Genomic DNA, 20,241 nt, shown 5'->3' with positions numbered 1-20,241 from the left:
CCTGTCGGAAACCAAACCTCACAGTCCTAAGGCAGGTCTTTTGCGAAGCCGAGACTTCAGCCTAGGCCTCCAGGCCTCCGACGGGACGGCCGCCAGCGTGGCTGTTCGAGAAAATTCAGGGCCAGGAACGGGGCAGCGTGGGTCACCATGGCGACGCCGGCTGGGCTGGAGCGCTGGGTGCAGGACGAGCTGCACTCGGTGTTGGGGTTGAGCGAGCGGCACGTAGCCCAGTTTCTAATCGGTACCGCTCGGCGCTGCGCCTCGGCTGAGGAGTTCGTGCAGCGCCTCCGAGACACCGATACCCTGGACCTCAGCGGGCCGGCCCGGGACTTCGCCCTGAGACTCTGGAACAAGGTGTCGGAAGGGGTGGGGCGGGGCCCAGCGTGGGAGCGGCGGGAGAGGAGGTGGAGCAGGGGAGGGGCCCCAGGTTATTTGTTCAGGTGAGGCTGGGCTAACTGTCCCTACGGGAATTAAGTAAGCTCAGTGAGGAGCACCTTGCTTTGTCCGTTGTCCCCAGGATACTGTGCTAAGTGCTGAACGTCCAGCTCTGGTGAGAAGTTCAAGGAGGGTTAAGTGCTATAGAGCAGTGTTTCGGGACGTCTGGGTGGCTCAGTTCTCTCAGAAATTTAAAAAAAAAAAAAACAAAAAACAGTGTTTCTCGAACTTTAATATGCAGAGATTCATCCAGGACTCTTGTTAAACAGATTCCAATTTGTTAGTTATGGGGTGGGATCTTAATTTTTGCATTTTTAACTAGTTTCCGGGTGAATCCGATGGTCCAAATACTACACTTTGAATAGCGAGGCTATAGAAGAGAAGTGCTGGGGCACCTGGATGGCTGTTGGTTAAGCCCCTGACTTCAGCTCGGGTCATGATATCCCTGCTCATGTGTTGGAACCCAGCCACCGGTTCTGTGCTGACAACTCAGAGCCTGGAACCTGCTTCGGATTCTGTCTCCTTCTTCCCTCTCTGCCCATCCTCCCCCCCCCCCGCCACCGGCTCTGTCTCTCTTTCTGGCTCTCAAAAATAAATAAACATTAAAAAAATTTTTTTTAAGATGGAAGTGCTGTGGAAGAGCAGAGAAAGGTAGGGGTAATGATCAGGGAATGCAGGGCGCCTGGGTGGCTTAGTCGGTTACGCGTCCGACTTTCGCTCAGGTCAGGTCATGATCTCGCGGTTCGTGGGTTCGAGCCCCGCGTCGGGCTCTGTGCTGACTGCCAGCTCAGAGCCTGGAGCCTGTTTCAGTCTGTGACTCCCTCTCTCTCTGACCCTCCCCTGCTCATGCTGTCTCTCTCTCTCTCTCTCTCTCTCTCTCTCCCCCCCCTAGAAATAAATAAAGCTATTAAAAAAAAAATGATCAGGGAATGCAGGCCCAAAGATTCATTAAAATTTGTCACACAAGGGGAAAGGAGTAAAGATGAGCTTATGGAGGACAGGACTGTGTATTTCTTTCTTTTTTTTTTTTTAAATTTATTCTTTTTTAATTTTTTAATGTTTTATTTATTTCTCAGAGAGAGAGAGACAGACAGACAGCATGAGCAGGGGAGGGTCAGAGAGAGAGGGAGACACAGAATCTGAAACAGGCTCCAGGCTCTGAACTAGCTGTCAGCACAGAGCCGGACGGGGGGCTCGAACCCACTAACCGTGAGATCATGACTTGAGCCAAAGTTGGAGGCTTAACCAACCAAGCCACCCAGGTGCCCCAGGACTGTGTATTTCTTGTCTTTACTTCTCCCACCTGACAGCACTTTTCAGAACAGGTATATGGAAGAGTGAAGGTATTTGGCATGTTCCTAGAATGGCAAATAGTCTGCTTTAGTTGTCACATATGGTGCCTGGTGAGAGACGAGTTTACCCAATGTAAGTGATATGAGGGTAAGTGATTTATGTTAATCCGTTTAGCATCTCTAGAATTTGGTACAGTGCCAGACAGATGACAGGCCTCTGCAAATCAATGCTTGTAGCATGTCAGTCCTTGCATTGGAATGACTGAATCATGAGGAAGAACAGGCTGAGCAATTGAGAATTGGTTGTGAGAATGCAAAATAAACTCCATAAAGGCAGGGATTTTTGTCTTTTGTTTATTCCTGTATTGGTACTTAGCAAGTACCTGATGTATTGAACAGGTTTCAATAAATGTTAAGTGAATTACTACAAGGAAGTTCAGAAACTGAGATACTTCACTCAGGCTGATAAACGTGGTGTAAAGCCATTGGGAAGAGAGACAATGAAGGCTGGTTTAAGTTTAGGTCATTCCTTAAATTTGGGGTAAAGTTGACGGGCAGAGATCAGGAGTTGCTCACATCCCATTATCTTCCCTCCTACTGATAGGTACCACGGAAGGCAGTGGTAGAAAAGCCAGCTCGAGTGGCAGAGAGAGAGGCTCGAGCCCTGCTAGAGAAGAATCGATCCTATAAGTTGCTGGAAGACAGTGAGGAGAGCAGTGAGGAGACTGTAGGTAGAGCTGGGAGCAGTCTCCAGAAGAAGCGTAAAAAACGGAAACACCTCCGGAAGAAACATCAGGATGAGGAGGAAGAAGAAGAGGAAGAGGTTTCTGAGAAGGGGAAGAGAAAGACAGGGTAAGTCAGAAGCAAGGTGAGAAAGGATGGGGCAGGAGATGATGGGGTGATAAACCTTCTAGGGCCTTATGTGATCCTTTGGGCTGAGCTGCAGGGGGAGTAAACAGCTGACTGAGAAGCCAGAGTCGGAGGATGAGTGGGAGCGGACTGAGCGAGAACGCCTTCAGGACCTTGAAGAACGTGATGCCTTCGCTGAGAGGGTTCGGCAGCGGGACAAGGACCGGACTCGCAATGTCCTGGAGCGGTCAGACAAGAAGGTACATAGGAACAGCATGTTTTGTAAATCCTCAGGAATATTCCTGGTCAGGTGTGACTGCAGAGATAGTAATCTTTGGGAAGACCAGCAATGGCCTCTGGTGGTATTCATCTGTATTGTAAGAGGACCCCTCTGGGTGCTTTGGCTAAGGCGACCCTCTGCTGAACCTGTAACCCTAGAGATTCCCAGTGAGACGGGACATTTCTTTATGCTATGGTATATCAGAACCTTGTGATTCTAGAGGGGGAGTGGCTGTGGCTTTGGGAGATTTTGGCCTCACAGCGCTTCACTCTTGGTTTCTTCTCCTAGGCTTATGAAGAGGCTCAGAAGCGCCTCAAGATGGCTGAGGAAGACCGGAAAGCCATGGTGAGTCCCAGTGCCAAGGAAGCCAACTTCAGAAGGCAAAAGGAAAGACTTTCCAGTGAAGTGGTTTGGGGTAGGGAAAGAAGGACACAAAGGAAGTACAGCAGGGATGCTGATGGCTTGTCAGGTCTCTGTTGACAGAAGCCTACCAAAGACAAACTTAAGTTGTAGAGAGAAGGAAGCTACACACAAACCCTCCTGACTCCTTAAGATCAAATCATGCTGTGTTCATAAAGGAAGTGTGAGCTTTCCCTGTTCCTGAGACTTAATGAGATGTAATCAAAAGGCAGCTGGAACATCAAGGGGGGTGGCCGGAAGGCAGGGGCAGGGCAGCTGTCCCACTGCCCAGGGATCTGCCCAGGGATGTGCTGACCATTCAGCTTGGGCACACCCAGTTCCTACCCTCTAATCTTTCCATCCCGAACATGGCCTTGTGATCTTCCTCTAGTTTCCTGAGTTGGCCTTCTCACTGAATGGGGACACAACCCTTGTAATTCATGAACTGAACTTGTTATGGTATGAGTTTAGGTAGGGTAGGTGGTTTTCCAAAGGCTTGGTCTTCCCAAGTAAGGTCACACTTTGGTTTCTCAAAAGAATTTTGAGATTCTTGATGTCCTAAGAATGACTTAGTAGAACTCCGGTCTCTCCTGACCAAGCCATCTCATGACCCATCCCACAAAACAACTGTGGCCAGAGACTACTAAGACATTTGTTAGTACAAGTGTAATGTTTTTATTTGCCAGAATTTAATTTTCCTTCTCTTTTTGAATCATGAAAACTTCTAAACAAATAGGAAGGTTGAAAGCATTAATATAATGAACACTCAAATAGACAATTCAGATTCAGAAATGGTTAACTTTTTTCTTAAGATTTTTTTTTTAATGTCTATTTTAAATAGCGAACACATGCATGAGTGGGAGAGGGGTAGAGAGAGAGAGGACAGAGGTCCGAAGTGGTCTCTGTGATAAGAGCAGAGAACCCAACGTAGGGTTTGAACTTACAAACCACGAGATCATGACCTGAGCTAAAGTAAGATGCTTAATGACTAAGCCACCCAGGTGCCCCTAGAAATGGCTAATAGTATGTGTAGTATTTGTAATGTCTGTGTGAGTGTGAGCTTTTTTTCTTTTTGAACTATTTAAAAGAGTTTAGACATCATGGCCTTTTATCCTATTAACATGTACCTCCTAAAAATAAAGACATTGTCCTCTAAAACCACAGTGCCATTGTCACACCCCAGAAGATGAACAGTACTACTCATGTGTCAACTAGGAACCTGTCTACAGTAAAGCTTCCCCAGTTACCCCAAATTGTCTTTAGTAACTGCTTTTTCCAAGTAGGAACCCAGTTAAATTTCATGCATTTCATTTGGTGGTTCAGACTATTACATATTTTTTGTTTGTTTGTTTCATTCTCTCTCTCTCTCTCTCTGACACACACACACCTTGTACCCTGTCCTACATTCTGGATTTATCTGACTCTTATCTCATGGTATTGAGTCCTTCTATGCCCTGTGCTTCCTTTAAAGTAGAAATTGTATCTAAATCTTGCCTCAACTCAGATTAAAAAGTTGTGACAGGAGGGGCGCCTGGGTGGCTTAGTCGGTTAAGCGTCCGACTTTCGCTTAGGTCATGATCTCGCGGTTCGTGGGTTCGAGCCCCGCGTCGGGCTCTGTGCTGACTGCCAGCTCAGAGCCTGGAGCCTGTTTCAGTCTGTGACTCCCTCTCTCTCTGACCCTCCCCTGCTCACGCTGTTTCTCTCTCTCTCTCCTAGAAATAAATAAAAATATATTTAAAAAAAAAAAAAAAGTTGTGACAGGAACACCTCTTGGGTGGCTACGTGCACTTCACATTATACCACATCTGGGGAGACATCCTATTCAATGTGTACCTGTTGGTGCAGATATCCTTTCTGCCAACAGCCTTTCATCTAATGGTTTTAGTAACCATTAGATGTAGATCCTTTCCTGAATCTGCCTATTTCACTAGGAATTGCAGAAAGGTGAGTTTTGGAGTTTGACATCTCTCCTACATTTATTGGCTAACTTTTTTATATAAAAAAGAGCTTTTCCTTAACAAGTAGGAATGAGCTATTGTTCCTTCTTAAAAGGCAGGACAAATGTTTAATTAATAACTTTGAGAGTAAGGAGTTTGGTGTAACAGCCACCCCACTGGGGGCAAAAGCTTTTCTTCCCATTCTTTTGTGTATGTGTGTCATATTGGACTCATGAATTTTCATTTTGCAGTATTTTACAGTTTCATATCATTATTCTTCTATTTTTAAATTTTTTTTTACATTTATTTATTTTTGAGAAACAGAGAGAGGCAGAGCACAAGTAGGGGAGGGGCAGAGAGAGAATAAGACACAGAATTCAAAGCAAGCTCCAGGCTCTGAGCCATCAGCACAGAGCCCGATGCGGGGCTTGAACCCATGAATGGTGAGATCATGACCTGAGCCAAAGTCTGACACTTAACTGATTGAGCCACCCCGGTGCCCCTATTCTTTTTCTTTTTTAAGTTTATTTATTTTGAGAGACAACGTGTGCATATGTGCGTGAGTGGAGGAAGGGCAGAGAGAGAAGGAGAGCAAGAATCCCAAGCAGGCTTCATTCTGTCAGTACAGAGCCCAATGCTGCGGGGTTCCATTCCACTAACTGTGAGATTATGACCTGAGCTGAAATCAAGAGTCAGATGCTTAACTGACTGAGCCACCTAGGTGCCCTATCATAATTCTTTTTGATGCTCAAATTGCCCTGGGTTGTTTTTGTTTGTTTGTTTCTTTGTTTTTGTTTTTGTTTTTTAGTAATCTCTACTGTGGGGTTCAAACTCAGGATCCTCAGATCAAGAATTGCATGCTCTTCTGACTAAGCCAGGCAGGTGCCTCTCAAATTGCCCTGGTTTTTTGTCCATATTTTAAAAGGATATCTTCTGCTTCACCCTCAGGTTGAAAGGGTATTTGATTGTGGTACTCAGATTAGATCATGAACGTAAACGTTTAAGTCTTCACAGCACAAACAAGAAAAGCCAAGCAATTAAATAGTATTGGAGGCCCCCAACCAAAGGGTTCCATGAGGTTTTGCCACCACAGTAGAGGAGGTTATTGTGATCACAAAGAAGACAATCTTTGTTGCCACAGTAGGAGGACTCATGTTGAGAGCTGAGAGAGGTCTTAAGGATGTGGCCAGTCTTTTATTGGTATCCATAATGTGTCCTGAAAAGCTTGTATCAAAGGAAACCTGTAGAAGCCAAATGACACATTGTAGAAAGTGGGGAGAGGTTAGTCTCAGAAAGCTAAGCATTTTTTATCACATCTTGGCTTACAGAAACACTCTCTGATGTTATACTTACAATTTTTTGTATATAGTGTATTTTTCCTCTTTTCCCAAACTGTAGTCATTTGATTTAAGACCAAGGAGCATTTAACAGGCTGAAGATTACATACTGTTGTTGGCATACCCAGTGGTTTTCGATAGTCTCCATTGTTTTTGTTTGAGACGTGTGCTTCTAAATGCTGGTATTAGCCTTTTTGTTTTCCTCCTTTTCACTATTGAATAAGATAATAATATAATCTGAAATATTCAGATAATTACCCTGATGTGTTTGTACTGACAAAGATGGTGAGACAGTCCCAGTCTAGAAGTCCTTCCAGCTGCATTGCACTGCTAGAAGATAGTGTGTGGGGTCAGTGTGTGGCTTTCAGAGATGCCCAGCTTGGGGTACACCATTAGGTTGGGACATTGCAGAGGGACGTTGCCAGCCTGTTGGGGAATTTGTCACTTTTACATATAGATAAGAAAAGGGGTTGCTGTTCCAACAAGATGAGGATTCGGTTGCTCTGTCCTGACCCAGGTCCCAGAGCTGCGGAAGAAATCCCGCCGAGAGTACTTGGCTAAGAGGGAGCGAGAGAAGCTTGAGGACCTGGAGGCTGAGCTGGCTGATGAGGAGTTCCTTTTTGGGGATGTGGAGCTGAGTCGACATGAACGGCGGGAGCTCAAATACAAGCGGCGAGTTCGTGATTTGGCCCGAGAGTATCGGGCAGCTGGGGAGCAGGAGAAGCTGGAGGCCACCAATCGTTACCACATGCCTGAGGAGACTCGAGGACAGGTGAGATTAAGCAGTATCCAGTTCAGCCCTTCTCCCCGAGCTGAGGGAAGGGAAGTCTTGAAGGCATTGACCAGTGCCATGGCTGTCCCCTTCTTTATCTTGCCTTTCCTGGTGGACAGGTGTAGTGACTAGGAAGGAGGAGCCTGGGAAGAAGGCATCATCTGTCTTCACATGTCCTTCTCTCTATAGCCAGCACGAGCTATGGATCTCGTGGAGGAGGAATCAGGTGCCCCTGGGGAAGAGCAGCGGCGCTGGGAGGAGGCCCGGCTGGGGGCAGCGTCCCTGAAATTTGGGGCCCGAGATGCTGCCTCCCAGGAGCCCAAGTATCAGCTGGTGCTAGAGGAAGAGGAGACCATTGAGTTTGTCCGGGCCACTCAGCTCCAGGGTGATGAGGTGAGTGGGAGAACTCTGGGACATCATAAGGAGGTTGGGAAGGTGGCTCTGAAGTTCATACCCCTCTTTCTCCTTCTCAGGAGCCATCAGGCCCACCACCTCCAACCCACGCTCAGCAGAAGGAGTCCATCCAGGCTGTCCGCCGCAGCCTCCCAGTGTTCCCGTTTCGTGATGAGCTCTTGGCTGCTATTGCTAATCATCAGGTCCTCATCATCGAGGGTGAGACAGGCTCCGGGAAGACCACCCAGATCCCACAGTATCTCTTTGAGGAGGTACAGTCATCCACACCCTCCAGGTTGCCGGGCACCTGCCCTTGACAAGCACAGTACTGTCAGACCTCCTTTTACATGTTGTTTTGAGTAGTTGCTTCCCTTTTCATCTTCAGTCACTTAGTCTTTTCCTCTAAATTGTGAATTTCTTAAGGACAAACCTTTCATGTTTCTATTCTTACTTCCTGCCACAGTATCTGTGTCTAGTTTGGTACGTTTGTGTTGGAAGAACATGTAGGCAGATGGATGGTGGGTCGTGGACCTTCCCACGCCAACCATCTCAGCTGTGGCTCCTTTGCACGGGCCAGAGAACAAGGAGTCAAAAGACTCTTTTTCCTTTTTTACCTTCTTTTGTTTTCCATTGCATCTGGGTCTGCCCCAGTTTTCTGTCCTGTTCCACTTCAAATCTAGCAGAGCCTGAACATGATTACCCAAAAGGCTGGGACTCTCAGGGCTGGGTGAGGATCCCCTCAAGGGCCCTAGGTCTGCTGTCCTATCCATTTGCCCTTGTGGTATGGTTTTCAGTTTCTGTATGTTCTCTCCTTTCCCCCTGCCCTGTCATGTATTTATACCTCTTTGTCTGAATTGCCCTGGGTCCCAGGACCATATTTAGCAAAGAGAAAACCTCTTCTATTGTCATTCAGGGTTACACAAAGAAGGGAATGAAGATTGCCTGCACCCAGCCCCGGAGAGTGGCAGCCATGAGTGTGGCTGCTCGAGTGGCTCGGGAGATGGGTGTGAAGCTTGGGAATGAGGTGAGATCTGTGGGGACTGAGAGGCACAGGGAACTTCTAGGGTCTGGGACATAGCCCACATGGTGCAGGGCTTCACACTACAGGTCCAAGCACTGGCCCCTTGTCCCCTAGCCCTGCACTCCCTTCAGGGAGCAGCAGCCCAATTTTGATCGCTAATGGCCCCTTTCACAGGTTGGCTACAGCATCCGCTTTGAGGACTGCACATCGGAGCGAACTGTTCTCCGCTACATGACAGATGGAATGCTCCTCCGGGAGTTCCTCTCTGAACCTGACCTTGCAAGTTACAGGTACACATAGGGTCCCTGCCTCCCACATGAGATCTACCACCTTCTCCACCCCGTCTCCTGCCTTCCTCCTCCCCCTTCAGCAACTTCCTGTATCTCCTTTAATCTCTGGCCTTTCTCTCCTTTGTTCTTACCCAGCTAGTTTGGCCTTTGTCTTCTGACCAGCCCACCAATTCTTAGGTCTTTATCATGTAGATGGTACTAGGACTGAACTGCAGGTGCCATGGAGATGGGGTAGAAGAGACTACAGAGAAGTCCTTTCTCTACCCCCTGCTCCTCACCCTGTTGCTTCCAGAGTGTAGAAAATACCAGAATGGTAAAGTAGTGCTGTAGAGACTTGAAAAGCCACGTGAAGACCCTTTGAAGAAACTTAGAATGAGAGAAGAAACTCAGGGGAAACATCCTGATTCCCTCTAAATATTGGGAAGGGGTGTTACATGGAAAAAGAGGTCAGACTTGTTTCACATGACTACAGAGAGTACATGGAGCAACCATGGGATAGGTTACAGGGAAATAGATTTCAGCGCAATACCAAGAAGCCAGAATAGAGATCGGAGGGGCTGTCAGCATGCTTGGGTTCTCACTCTTGGGCCTTTGGCCCAAGTCTTAGAGTACCTTGGTCTGTGAATAGTGAGTTCTGTGTTAGTGTTGGCCAAGCAGGGCTTGGATGAACATGTGTTTAGGAGGAGAGGAGATTGGTGGGGTCAAGCCAGCTGAGCAGTATGTGCCTTTTCAGCTTTCAGGAGACTATAAATTTCTGGTCCTAGAAGACCATAAATGGAGCAATAGGACAAATACAATTTTTAAAAAATTTTTTTACTGTTTTTTTATTTCTGAGAGAGAGAGAGAGAGACAGCATGAGCAGGGGAGGGTCAGAGAGAGAAGGAGACACAGAATCTGAAACAGGCTCCAGGCTCTGAGCTAACTGTCAGCACAGAGCCTGATGCGGGCCTCGAACCCACAAACCATGAGATCATGACCTGAGCCGAAGTCGGACGCTTAACCAACTGAGCCACCCAGGCGCCCCTCGACAAATATAATTTGAGTCTTCACATTCCTTGCAAAAATCTCAGAACCCATGGAAGGCTAGTCAGTGTAAGAGTGTTTGGGGTGTGGGGTTTTCCCATCAAGCCAGCCTGCTTTGTGAAACAGCTGGGGACATCACCAGCATAGTCAGGGTTAGGCACAAAGGGTTGAGCTGGGAGGTGAGCTCCTGCAGGCTTGGCTGTCACATGGAAATCCAAAGACCTGAGCAAGGATAAAGAAGCATGGCACACATATAACTAAGAAGACCAAGAAGCCTGCAAGATCTGCTAAGTTTGGGGTAGAAAGACTTACCTGGTCCCTTTCTCCACAAAGAGGCAGCATGGCCAACAGGGGGACACACCACAGCAGTCTATTGAGAGCCTGGGAACTTTTGGGCTTTTCAAGTTGTGGTGCCTCAGATCTCTCTGTTCATCCCTAGCCAGCTTGGGGAGCCCAGACTTATTTGAAGAGACCCTGCTCTCACTTTTTTCCCCCTTAAAACAGATACTCTTACTTCTGTTGACTCTGACAGACTCTTGCCTCTGATCCAGAGATGATTGACTTGTCCTGGCCTTGGCTTCCAGCCTCCAAATCTTGGCTATTGTTGTCTGCCAGGCTGGGATAGGCTGCAGACCCTGGGGTCTTGGCCTTCTTTAACTTTTTGTTGGTCTTCCTTAACTGGGGTGATTGGCTTGTTCTTGGAATCCCCTCTTCCCATTTGTACCCTTGTCCACGGGACCCTACTGTCCTCTCCTGCAATGCCCAGCTTTCCTCACTCACTGCTCCCTTCTTCTTTCCCCAGCGTGGTGATGGTAGATGAGGCTCATGAACGGACTCTACACACAGACATTCTCTTTGGGTTGATCAAGGATGTTGCTCGCTTCCGGCCTGAGCTGAAGGTCTTGGTGGCTTCAGCCACACTGGACACTGCCCGTTTTTCCACCTTCTTTGATGATGCCCCTGTCTTCCGAATCCCTGGACGCAGGTTTCCAGTTGACATCTTCTATACCAAGGTGCTCCCTCAGAGAGGATGGGCTCTGAGTGTGTGACTCAGAGTATGGGGCACCAAAGCGTGGGCCTTTGGGAAAGGTTGTCCCAAGGATGGAAGGGGAAATGGAGAGTCCAAAGGGGAACTGGGATAAAGTGGTTACTGAGCTGGGAGAAGAGGAAGAGTTTTCCTGAACATATGGCCTTCCTGTGACCCTTCTCCTCCTCATCCTCAGGCTCCAGAAGCTGACTACCTGGAAGCTTGTGTAGTGTCTGTGCTGCAGATCCATGTGACCCAGCCCCCAGGGGATATCCTGGTGTTCCTGACAGGACAGGTGTGAGACGCAGAGGAGGGATAATGATGTGTGTATCCCAGGGGAAGACATAGCTGACATGTCAGCTGTTTGTCACTTTGGGACCTGGACTCTTCTCCCCATCCCAAATCCAGGAGGAGATTGAGGCCGCCTGTGAAATGCTCCAGGATCGCTGCCGCCGCCTGGGCTCCAAAATCCGGGAGCTCTTGGTGTTACCCATTTATGCCAACCTGCCTTCTGACATGCAGGCTCGAATCTTTCAGCCTACACCTCCTGGGGCACGAAAGGTCAGTTGGAGAAACCCACACAACTAGTAATGGAAAAAGAGTATCTGCTTGCCCTATACAAGATATGTCCTGGGCACTGTTCAGTAATAGTCCTTCACTTCCAGAGCTAGAGAGAAAGGATAAATTCATCATGAACTGAGACATAACCAAATACAAGATCTGTTAAGTAGCACTGTAGGGGTGCAGAGGAGGAGGGAGGTTCTTGGTGTGCCAACAGGTTAGATTTGATCTAGACCTTTAAGAAAAATGGTGGGGAATATCAGAGCAAGGCATAAGGTGAATTTGAGGTCAGAGCATAATCTAGAAGGCTGAGCAGAAAGTTCACATGGTGAAAATTTTGGACTGAGATTAGGGAGGGCCTTTCATAGCAGTTGGAAACATTTGGACTTTAAATGACTGGGTGGCACTCAAAAGGTTTTGAGCAAAGGTATAACTTTCAACAAATGTTTAACAAGCTCTCCCACATGCCAGTTACTGTGAAGATAACAGTGATGAACACAACTAAGTCTCTAGCCTCCCAGAGTTTATAGTCTAACAGAGGTTAGGAGACAGTGGACATGTAAATACACAATGCTGATTTGTGACAAATGCTAATGCTATGGAGAAATATAGTGCAGCTTGGGAAGATGGAGACTGACTCTAGGGGGTGGAAGTGAGGAATGAAAGGAAAGTATTTTCCTTGGGTCTGGGAAGGCCTCTCCCTCTCCAGTAAGGTGAAAGGGAAGTTGAGGCCTGAACTCACTGAGGGAGGGAGCCAGGCTCATAACTGGGAGATGAATGTGTCCAGCAGAGGGAAGAGTTCATGCAAAGGACCCAAGTGAGGAATATGCTCAGACCAGCCTGGGAGCTCATAGTCCTCATAGGTAAGGTCAGAATGGTAACCAGGGCTAGAGGACACAGGGCCTCAAGGGGCTTGTGTATAATTCTCAAGTAGGCGGGAAGCCATTGAAGGTTGGGGTTAGTAATGTTAACATTTTAAGGAGCATTTGGATGCCAGGTAAGCAGGGCTTGGAGTAGAGGCAGGGAGGCACATGAGGAGGCTATTGCAGGAAGTAGTGAGTGAGGGTGAATGTGAAAGTGGTGGTGGAAAAGATGGAGACAGGAACCTGGACCCACCCTTTCCCATTTCTGAAAAAAGTTCTAACTCATTTTCTCTCCATTCCCTTTCCACATCACGTACCCATTATCCCTTCTTCTCCCTTGCCCCTGCCTGGCCTTAGACCCCTCTCCTGCCTTTGGACACTAATCCCCTCAGCTCTTGCCCCTTGTCTGCACCTACTTCTCTACTTGAATCTTCCAGGATTACTTTTTCTAGGTAACCTGGTGGATGGTTTCCCTGGGTAATGCTAGATCCTCTCACTCAGGTGGTTGTGGCAACAAACATCGCTGAGACATCACTCACCATTGAGGGCATCATTTATGTGCTGGATCCAGGGTTCTGTAAGCAGAAGAGTTACAACCCTCGCACGGGCATGGAATCCCTCACTGTCACACCCTGCAGCAAGGTCAGCTTGATTGGGCTCCAGCAGGGTCTCCATAGGGAAGGTTCAACTCAGAAGCCTGTTAGGGCTTCTTAGAGGACAAGGAATAAGCAGCCTACATCCTCTCAGATTTCTTTTCTTTTCTTTTCTTTTTTTTTAACATTTATTTTTGAGAGAGAGACTGAGTGCAAGTGGCAAGGAGGGGCAGAGAGAGGGAGACACAGAATCCAAAGCAGGCTCTGTGCCAACAGCACAGAGCCCAGCATGGTGCTCAAACTCACTAACCATGAGATTGTGACCTGATCAGAAGTCAGATGCTTAACTGTTCAAGTCACCCAGGTGCTCCCATCCTTTCAGATTTCTTGCATAAATATTGCCCTTTGTCTTTTCCCTCATCAGATTGTCAATCAGCCTGCTTCTCCTTTCTTTCTAGGCCTCAGCCAATCAACGAGCTGGTCGGGCAGGTCGGGTGGCTGCAGGAAAGTGCTTCCGCCTGTATACTGCCTGGGCCTATCAGCACGAACTGGAGGAAACCACGGTGCCAGAGATCCAGAGGACCAGCTTGGGCAATGTTGTGTTACTCCTCAAGAGCTTAGGTTATTGGGGTCCCCAGTCCTCCTGAGAGAGGAGGGAGGTGGGGTTAGAGTCACTGGTCCTTGCAGAGAAACTGTTCTGTTTCCTCACATCTTTATTTAGGGATCCATGACCTAATGCACTTTGATTTCCTGGATCCTCCACCATATGAGACCCTACTGCTGGCATTGGAGCAGCTGTATGCTTTGGGAGCCCTCAACCACCTTGGGGAGCTCACTACGGTGAGGTGGGAGGGCAGCATGGGCTGGTAGGATGAAGGAATTGGCGTAACCTCTTGCGTGGTGGAGGGACACCTGAGTAAGGAGTGACTTCAACTCTCTTTCCTGTCCTTAGTCTGGTCGAAAGATGGCAGAGCTGCCAGTGGATCCCATGCTATCTAAAATGATCTTGGCCTCTGAAAAGTAAGCATCCCCCACCCTAGCCAGGCCCCCAGCACACAAACTGGCTATGCCTCTTTTTATCTCTTGGGGCCATCTTTGTTATCTTGCTTTTTCTATTATTCTTTAACAAGTAAGTTACTAGAAAACTCTTACTGCCCCTTTTGAGGCTTATAAGGGGCAGTAAGACACTCTCTTGCCCTTGATCATGATATGAAATGGGTAAGATTGACTAAAAGAAAATTTGGCACCTTTAAATGCCATTCTCCTGCCATGGTTGAGGTCAGAGGTGATTACATGAACTTGAAGTGCTGTCTTTTCTTGATGCACACAATACACACCTTCCTATCATAGAACCCTCAGAAGTCCCAAGTGCTTTACTGCCCCCACCTCCAAGTATAGCCTTCCTTTGTTACTGTTTCATGTCCTTGACATCCATACTGCCATTGCTGCAACCAAAATCTGTTCGTTGTGATTTGCACCCATTATCCTAACCAGCAGTTTCCATGTGAGGACATAGCTACACATAGTAATTACTTTTCCCCTCACTGTGTGTCTTCTTTGAATCCTCATGTTTTCCCCTTCCTGTCCCAGGTATAGCTGTTCAGAAGAGATCCTGACAGTGGCTGCCATGCTCTCTGTCAACAATTCCATCTTCTACCGACCCAAGGACAAGGTTGTCCATGCTGACAATGCCCGTATCAACTTTTTCCTCCCTGGTGGGGACCACCTGGTTCTTCTAAACGTTTATACACAGGTCACTAGGCATGGATGATGGGAATGAGGGAGACATGGGGGGGACTCTGGTTCTGCTATATACTTATCCCCCAACTTCTCCCCCACTTTTTTTTAACCCTCTTCACAGTGGGCTGAGAGTGGTTACTCCTCCCAGTGGTGCTATGAAAACTTTGTACAGTTCAGATCAATGCGCCGAGCCCGGGATGTACGGGAACAGCTGGAGGGGCTCTTGGAACGTGTGGAAGTTGGTCTCAGCTCCTGCCAAGGGGACTATATTCGTGTACGCAAGGTCAGCATTTCTTTAGTCTCCTGTTCCCCACACCCCCTCAATATATGAAGTAAGCTTCTCCAGAGGCTTGCAGTCATCCCTCTAGCCTGAGGATATGCCCTCTTCCCCTGTGGAGGTGTGCTTTTCTGTGCTTTCTCCCTCATACCACTGAAAGTTCCTTCTCAGTGGGTTCTTCATGCATTCCTTACCTTTCTAGTTCTCCAGAAGCCTGAACTAAAAACGTAGTGAATGCTTAGGGTGCTTGGATTTCTGGCTTTCTGGTTGACTTTCTTTCCTGTCTGCCCCTAAGGCCATCACAGCTGGTTACTTTTACCACACGGCACGACTGACTCGTAGTGGCTATCGCACAGTCAAACAACAGCAGACAGTGTTCATTCACCCCAACTCCTCCCTCTTTGAGGAACAGCCACGCTGGCTGCTCTACCATGAACTTGTCTTGACCACCAAGGAATTCATGAGACAGGTGAGGGGACCTTCCCCTGCCCAGAAAGGTGGAGATGTGTGGGGAGGTGGGATCCTAGCAGGCTCAAAATCTAGGTTCAACTTGCTAAGACCAGCAGAGAAACAGAAAAACACACTGATTTAAGGTAGGATAAAATAGAAAGACATTGTGTCAGCATCTACTAAGATCTAAGATCTGTATACTCATTCAATGAATCAATTCATGAGAATGCCTGTTGGCTCAGTATTTCAGATGCTGGGGTGGGAATGGTGAACAGAACAGATGTGGTCTCTGTCATGAGTGTAGTTTATAGCCTTTAGGATCATATTTTTTAGGGATAGTTTACCTGGCATCCTGAATGACATGTAGCAGTGTGTCTGTCCTTGGGGTATATAGTATTAAAGCCTGGCATCTTTCCCCTAACACTGTCGTCAAAGGTGGAAGAAAAGAAACTTTTTTGATCAAATATACATTATGAATCTAGGTTGAAAAAAGGGGACCCTGCTAATTTTTTTCTCTCCTCTAGGTATTGGAGATTGAAAGCAGTTGGCTTCTGGAGGTGGCTCCCCACTATTATAAGGCCAAGGAGCTAGAAGATCCCCATTCTAAGAAAATGCCAAAAAAAATAGGCAAGACACGAGAAGAGCTAGGGTAAAGAGAAGGGGACACAAACAGAATGCAATACCAGCTCCTTTTCCTTCTGTACATTACTTAATATCTATTAAAGTATTTTTGGAGTAAAGCTTGTAGGAACTTTTGAGATGCAGAGAAAGTGATGTGGAAATTCTCATATATTCACTTAGACTTTATTATTTACAAGTTAAATTACACAGCAGCTTTACATGGCATGAGATGGCCAAAAGAGAAAAGAGAAAAGAGAAAAGAGAGGAGGAAGCTAGCTCCCAAGATTCTAGGCTACCTCCACCACTTGTGTGTATATAGCAAATTCTTCAGTGCTGCCTCCACCCTGTTCCTGGATCAGGTCTTAGAACACAGGTGTAAGTTGGGTTCTGGCTCTGACAGTCCTAAAGCTACCAGAGCTCCCACTAGCAGCTTCTTCACAGGCGTTGGGGGTGAGTGTGAAGGCATCAGCTGCAGGAACAAAGGTTAATGCCACTGGTGAGATGTTCTATCCCTTCACCCCATCCCCATCCAGCCTAAGGACTCACTTTATCTAGGCGATGGCGACAAATGAGGCCATTGGAATTCAGGTAGAAGGTGGAATAGGCATCATAGGTCCTGGTGAAGGGAGAAAGAAAGCCTTACTGAGTGAGGTGACTGATCCTAAAGTTTAGTTCAAGCATTTGTTTAAATCAGTAGTTGCTAAATTTTGCTACATATTAGATCACCTGGAGAACTCTAGTCCTGAATGCCAAGGCTGCACCCTGTCCCACTTAAATCAGAATGTCTGACAACAATATTTTTTAAAGATCATTAGATGATTCCACCATGCAGCAAACTTTTGAGAACCACTGGTTTGGGCTGAGCCTAAGAATTTCTTTAAATTCTACTCTCTGCCAGAAATCCACCAAATACTCTACCTAGTGTTGTGAAGCTCAACTTATTAGACAAGAATTTTCATTTGTTCCATAAATACTTGAATGCCTGCTATGTATCACATAATGTACATAAAGAAACCTGAGTTTAGAGGTTCCTCACATACTCAGAAGTCCCCATTTCTGTTGTATTAAACTAAAAAAATCCCTGCCCTCAAGAAGCCTGCAGTCAAGTCACAGTAGATCAAGGATTGTCTGGAATACTAGACCTTCAGGCTCCTAAAAGTAGGATTAGGAAACTGAATGGATCTTTTCTCTTACCGGTAAAGCTCTTCCTTGTCACGCTTGTAGAAACGCAGGAAGAGCATGTGGATGGGCAGCCCCACAAGCCGCCAGCGGGCTTGCAGGGTCCAATTCTCTGGGTGGCGGGTCAGCTGTAGAACCTCCAACCGAAGCTGAGCAAAATAGTTCCAGGCCAGGAAGCGGCAGAGGGTCAGTGACAGAATGTACCATGTTAGGCCCCTGTGAAGAAAGGATGGGAAAGCTATCTTATGATGGCATAATCAGAAAACCTCATTGGCCTCTGACTAGGGAATGGGAAACAGTTGTGAGAAGTAGCAGGACTTTCTCTGGTAAGTAAAAAATGTCAAGTATAAAGCATTGGCTGCTTTTCCTCCCCAAGGCCCTACCCGTGCCTGGATTCTCACTTGGTACGTATGTTCAGGATCTCATTGATGAATTCCACATCCGATGAGTAGAGAGTATAGTCGTGGGAGTGAAGGAAGAGATTGGGAAGCTAGGTGGAAGAAGAAGGCATCAGCCCAGTAGGAAAGAAATGATCCTATTTCTGTTTTCTCTTTTTGGTGCCTCTTTATTCCCCTCTGAAAGGAAATCTCATCCCATGTCTAAGTTCCCTTAATTCAAAACTGAAGAACATCTTTTCCTTGGGAAATGATATTTTATATACACACACACACACACACATACACACACACACACACATATATATATATATATATGTGCCTGCCTTGTGATTTCAAGAAAATCCTCTATATCCAAATATTACCTACATCCGTTATCACTGTGGATGAAGGCCACTTTCAAGCTGACTTACCTCTTGTCTCAGTCTCTCATACATGATAGCCAGGTGCTCCTCCATACTTGGATCTCCTGATGGAGTGGTAGGGGAAGGGCAAGAAGTCCCAGGGGCTTGGAAAGGTATCAAAGCCCCAGGACAGGGGCAGGGAGGTCCCTCAAATAGGCTCCTAAGCCCATCCAGGCAGCCGCTATGCATCTCAGGTCCTGGTCCCTCCTCCCCCTTTCCTGGAGGGAGAACCATCCATGGTGAGCTGAGGGCCTGGATCTGAGGAAGATGGAGTGGGGGAGCTCGGGGAAGCAGCCAGATAGGAGGGGGTGGGAGTGGGGGAGACCAGAGAACAGAAGATGGAGAAGTGGTTGTTGTGGAGTTGGGCCAAAGGGGGGGGAATGGTAGAGCCCGTGAAGAAAGCTGGTCCTAAGGAGGAAGAATAAAAGGGAAAAGTAAGAATCTAGCTGCCTGAAGCCCCCCTCGTCTAAACTCTGTTCATTAATATGCTTCCAATCCCACCTGCTCCTCCTGGCAGGAGAGATGAAATTATTAGAGGAATATGAGATGAATTTATCTCCATCTCTACTGAAAACAGGGGGAAAGAGTTTCCTGTGACACAGGTACCAGTACTTCCCCAAAACATTAGCACATTTATTTAAGATCCTAACACTGTTTAGGGGCAATTCCACCTCTCTTACAGAAAGAATTGTAATATATGTTTTGAAAAAAGAATGAGTAACAGATTTTCTCGTACTGTGTATGAAACGACGTAGCCTGTAACACAACTCCAAGAAGTATGTAATAGAGAAGAAAACCGGCTGGAAGTAGGAGACACTTCTCTGAGCTCTGATTATATTGTGACACCTTAGGCACTCTCATTCCCTATACCTATGTCTTATAAATGTCCTCTTATAAACGAGGACGATGAAGCCACACTGAGTTATTAGGCCTATATGATATAATAAATCTAAATAAAACTTCGCCACCCATAAAGTAGCATGTAAATGTAAGCTATTATCATTTCGGGCTCCCCTAATGACACAAGCCCAGAAAACCGTTAAAGAGTGGGCTTCATTCTTCTGGTTTACCGACGCTTAAAATGCAATGAGGGGGAGGTCACTCAAAGTGAGGCCTAGCCCAAGTCTCTCCGCTCTCAAGGAAACCCCCGGGGATCTCACTACCCGGAAGGCTGGCGGGCCGTGCAGGTACCTCTGTCCCCGAAGGTGTCCCTGAGGCAACGTCTCCGCCGGGGGCGTGGCCATCTTGCCCACCCAAGCTCAGGGGCCCGAACCCAGTCCACCCGGGCCGGCCTTTCTGCCCGCACCGCTATCCAAGTGAAAGATGAGCGAGCTGCAAAGCGCGGCCCGTAGGTTTGTCCGGTCGGGATCTGGGAACTCCCGGGCGGCTCCGCTGGCGGGCTGAGAACCTCTCCACCCATTGCCCTTCAAATCACCTCCAGGCACAGGTAACCGCGGAAGCGGGGGCAAAATGCGGCCTCGTCCCGCCGTCCCTGCTTCAACCCCGCCTGCACAACCCACACCCTGGAGAACCACCACCCCGTGCACTCCACCGCTGGTGGGGAAGCCCTTGGGTCTTAGCTACCCCTCTCCCCTCCACGCACCGCCCAGCCCTGGTGAAAAGGGGCGGTAGAACGTCACCGCGCCTGCGCGGACAGGGCGCGCGCTCCGCCCCTTGCGCCGGCTGTGAGGAGGGTCTCACCCCGCCCCCTCCCCTCCCGGTTTCCCCTCTGGTTTCTCACTTGGGAGCGAGCCTGGTAGGTACGGAGGCAGGGGCCGAGACGCCGGGCCGCCCCCCGGCTGGGCTGGTACATGATCTTCCGGGAGTGGAGACAGCGCCTCTCGTGTCCGGCCTCCTCACAGGGTTGAACGCGCCCTGGAACCGGCTTCTTGAAGGGGAAAGGAGGTGGTGGGGGGGTGGGAGTTTAAGGGGCTGAAGGGAGGGAAACGGAGATGTTGCACGCTTGCGCACTGCAGCGGGTTCCAGGGAAGCGGTGAGGGACTTTGCACTAAGTGCGCCTGCGCTCGCCTGTTCTTGAAGCTGCCTCAGAGCGCTTGCGCAGTAAATTAGCGTCCAGGGGAACACAGCTGCCTCACGTGCGGC

General features: G+C 48.0%; 2 protein-coding genes across 4 annotated transcripts; one reads left to right on the top strand and one right to left on the bottom strand.

The window, feature by feature from the left end:
* The first annotated feature begins 10 nt into the window (after positions 1-10).
* Positions 11-16,279, top strand: DHX16 (DEAH-box helicase 16). 2 transcript variants are annotated; one of them, XM_039220541.1, is made up of 20 exons: positions 11-354; positions 2,332-2,579; positions 2,674-2,836; positions 3,145-3,201; positions 7,047-7,301; positions 7,491-7,694; positions 7,775-7,966; positions 8,608-8,718; positions 8,890-9,005; positions 10,831-11,041; positions 11,252-11,350; positions 11,464-11,616; positions 12,981-13,121; positions 13,531-13,693; positions 13,794-13,912; positions 14,025-14,092; positions 14,663-14,825; positions 14,934-15,095; positions 15,385-15,558; positions 16,064-16,279. In XM_039220541.1, exons 1-20 carry the CDS (start codon positions 148-150, stop codon positions 16,190-16,192), a joined length of 3,135 nt encoding a protein of 1,044 aa, XP_039076472.1. In that variant the 5' UTR covers positions 11-147; the 3' UTR covers positions 16,193-16,279. The 2 variants fall into 2 exon arrangements, with proteins under 2 accessions (XP_039076472.1, XP_039076473.1); XM_039220542.1 differs by lacking the exons at positions 11-354; positions 2,332-2,579; positions 2,674-2,836; positions 3,145-3,201; positions 7,047-7,301 and having other exon boundaries at positions 7,602-7,694; positions 7,775-7,913.
* A 42-nt stretch (positions 16,280-16,321) lies between these two features.
* CUNH6orf136 (chromosome unknown C6orf136 homolog) lies at positions 16,322-20,113 on the bottom strand. 2 transcript variants are annotated; one of them, XM_039220554.1, is made up of 6 exons: positions 19,880-20,113; positions 18,148-18,546; positions 17,741-17,829; positions 17,355-17,555; positions 16,707-16,776; positions 16,322-16,629 (listed from the first exon to the last, which is right to left on the bottom strand). In XM_039220554.1, exons 1-6 carry the CDS (start codon positions 19,949-19,951, stop codon positions 16,516-16,518), a joined length of 945 nt encoding a protein of 314 aa, XP_039076485.1. In that variant the 5' UTR covers positions 19,952-20,113; the 3' UTR covers positions 16,322-16,515. The 2 variants fall into 2 exon arrangements, with proteins under 2 accessions (XP_039076485.1, XP_039076484.1); XM_039220553.1 differs by lacking the exon at positions 19,880-20,113 and adding an exon at positions 19,445-19,753.
* Positions 20,114-20,241: the final 128 nt, after the last annotated feature.

This window comes from Hyaena hyaena, unplaced genomic scaffold (assembly GCF_003009895.1).
Source record: "Hyaena hyaena isolate Hyena2069 unplaced genomic scaffold, ASM300989v1 scaffold_906, whole genome shotgun sequence".
In the NCBI taxonomy this organism is placed as follows: domain Eukaryota; kingdom Metazoa; phylum Chordata; class Mammalia; order Carnivora; family Hyaenidae; genus Hyaena; species Hyaena hyaena.
The sequence above is the reverse complement of the archived record's forward strand: the minus strand, read 5'-3'. Positions and strand labels throughout refer to the sequence as shown.

Bases quoted from the DNA above. Each gene is read 5' to 3' on its own strand.
- CUNH6orf136 (XM_039220553.1), bottom strand. From the start codon at position 19,558: ATGGGTGGAGAGGTTCTCAGCCCGCCAGCGGAGCCGCCCGGGAGTTCC. The intron at 16,777-17,354 runs GTAAGAGAAAAG...TCCCTTCACCAG, and splicing joins GACAAGGAAGAGCTTTACCG to GACCTATGATGCCTATTCCA. The intron at 16,630-16,706 runs GTGAGTCCTTAG...TTGTTCCTGCAG, and splicing joins GTCGCCATCGCCTAGATAAA to CTGATGCCTTCACACTCACC.
- DHX16 (XM_039220541.1), top strand. From the start codon at position 148: ATGGCGACGCCGGCTGGGCTGGAGCGCTGGGTGCAGGACGAGCTGCAC. The intron at 2,580-2,673 runs GTAAGTCAGAAG...GCTGAGCTGCAG, and splicing joins AAGGGGAAGAGAAAGACAGG to GGGGAGTAAACAGCTGACTG. The intron at 13,122-13,530 runs GTCAGCTTGATT...CTTTCTTTCTAG, and splicing joins CTGTCACACCCTGCAGCAAG to GCCTCAGCCAATCAACGAGC.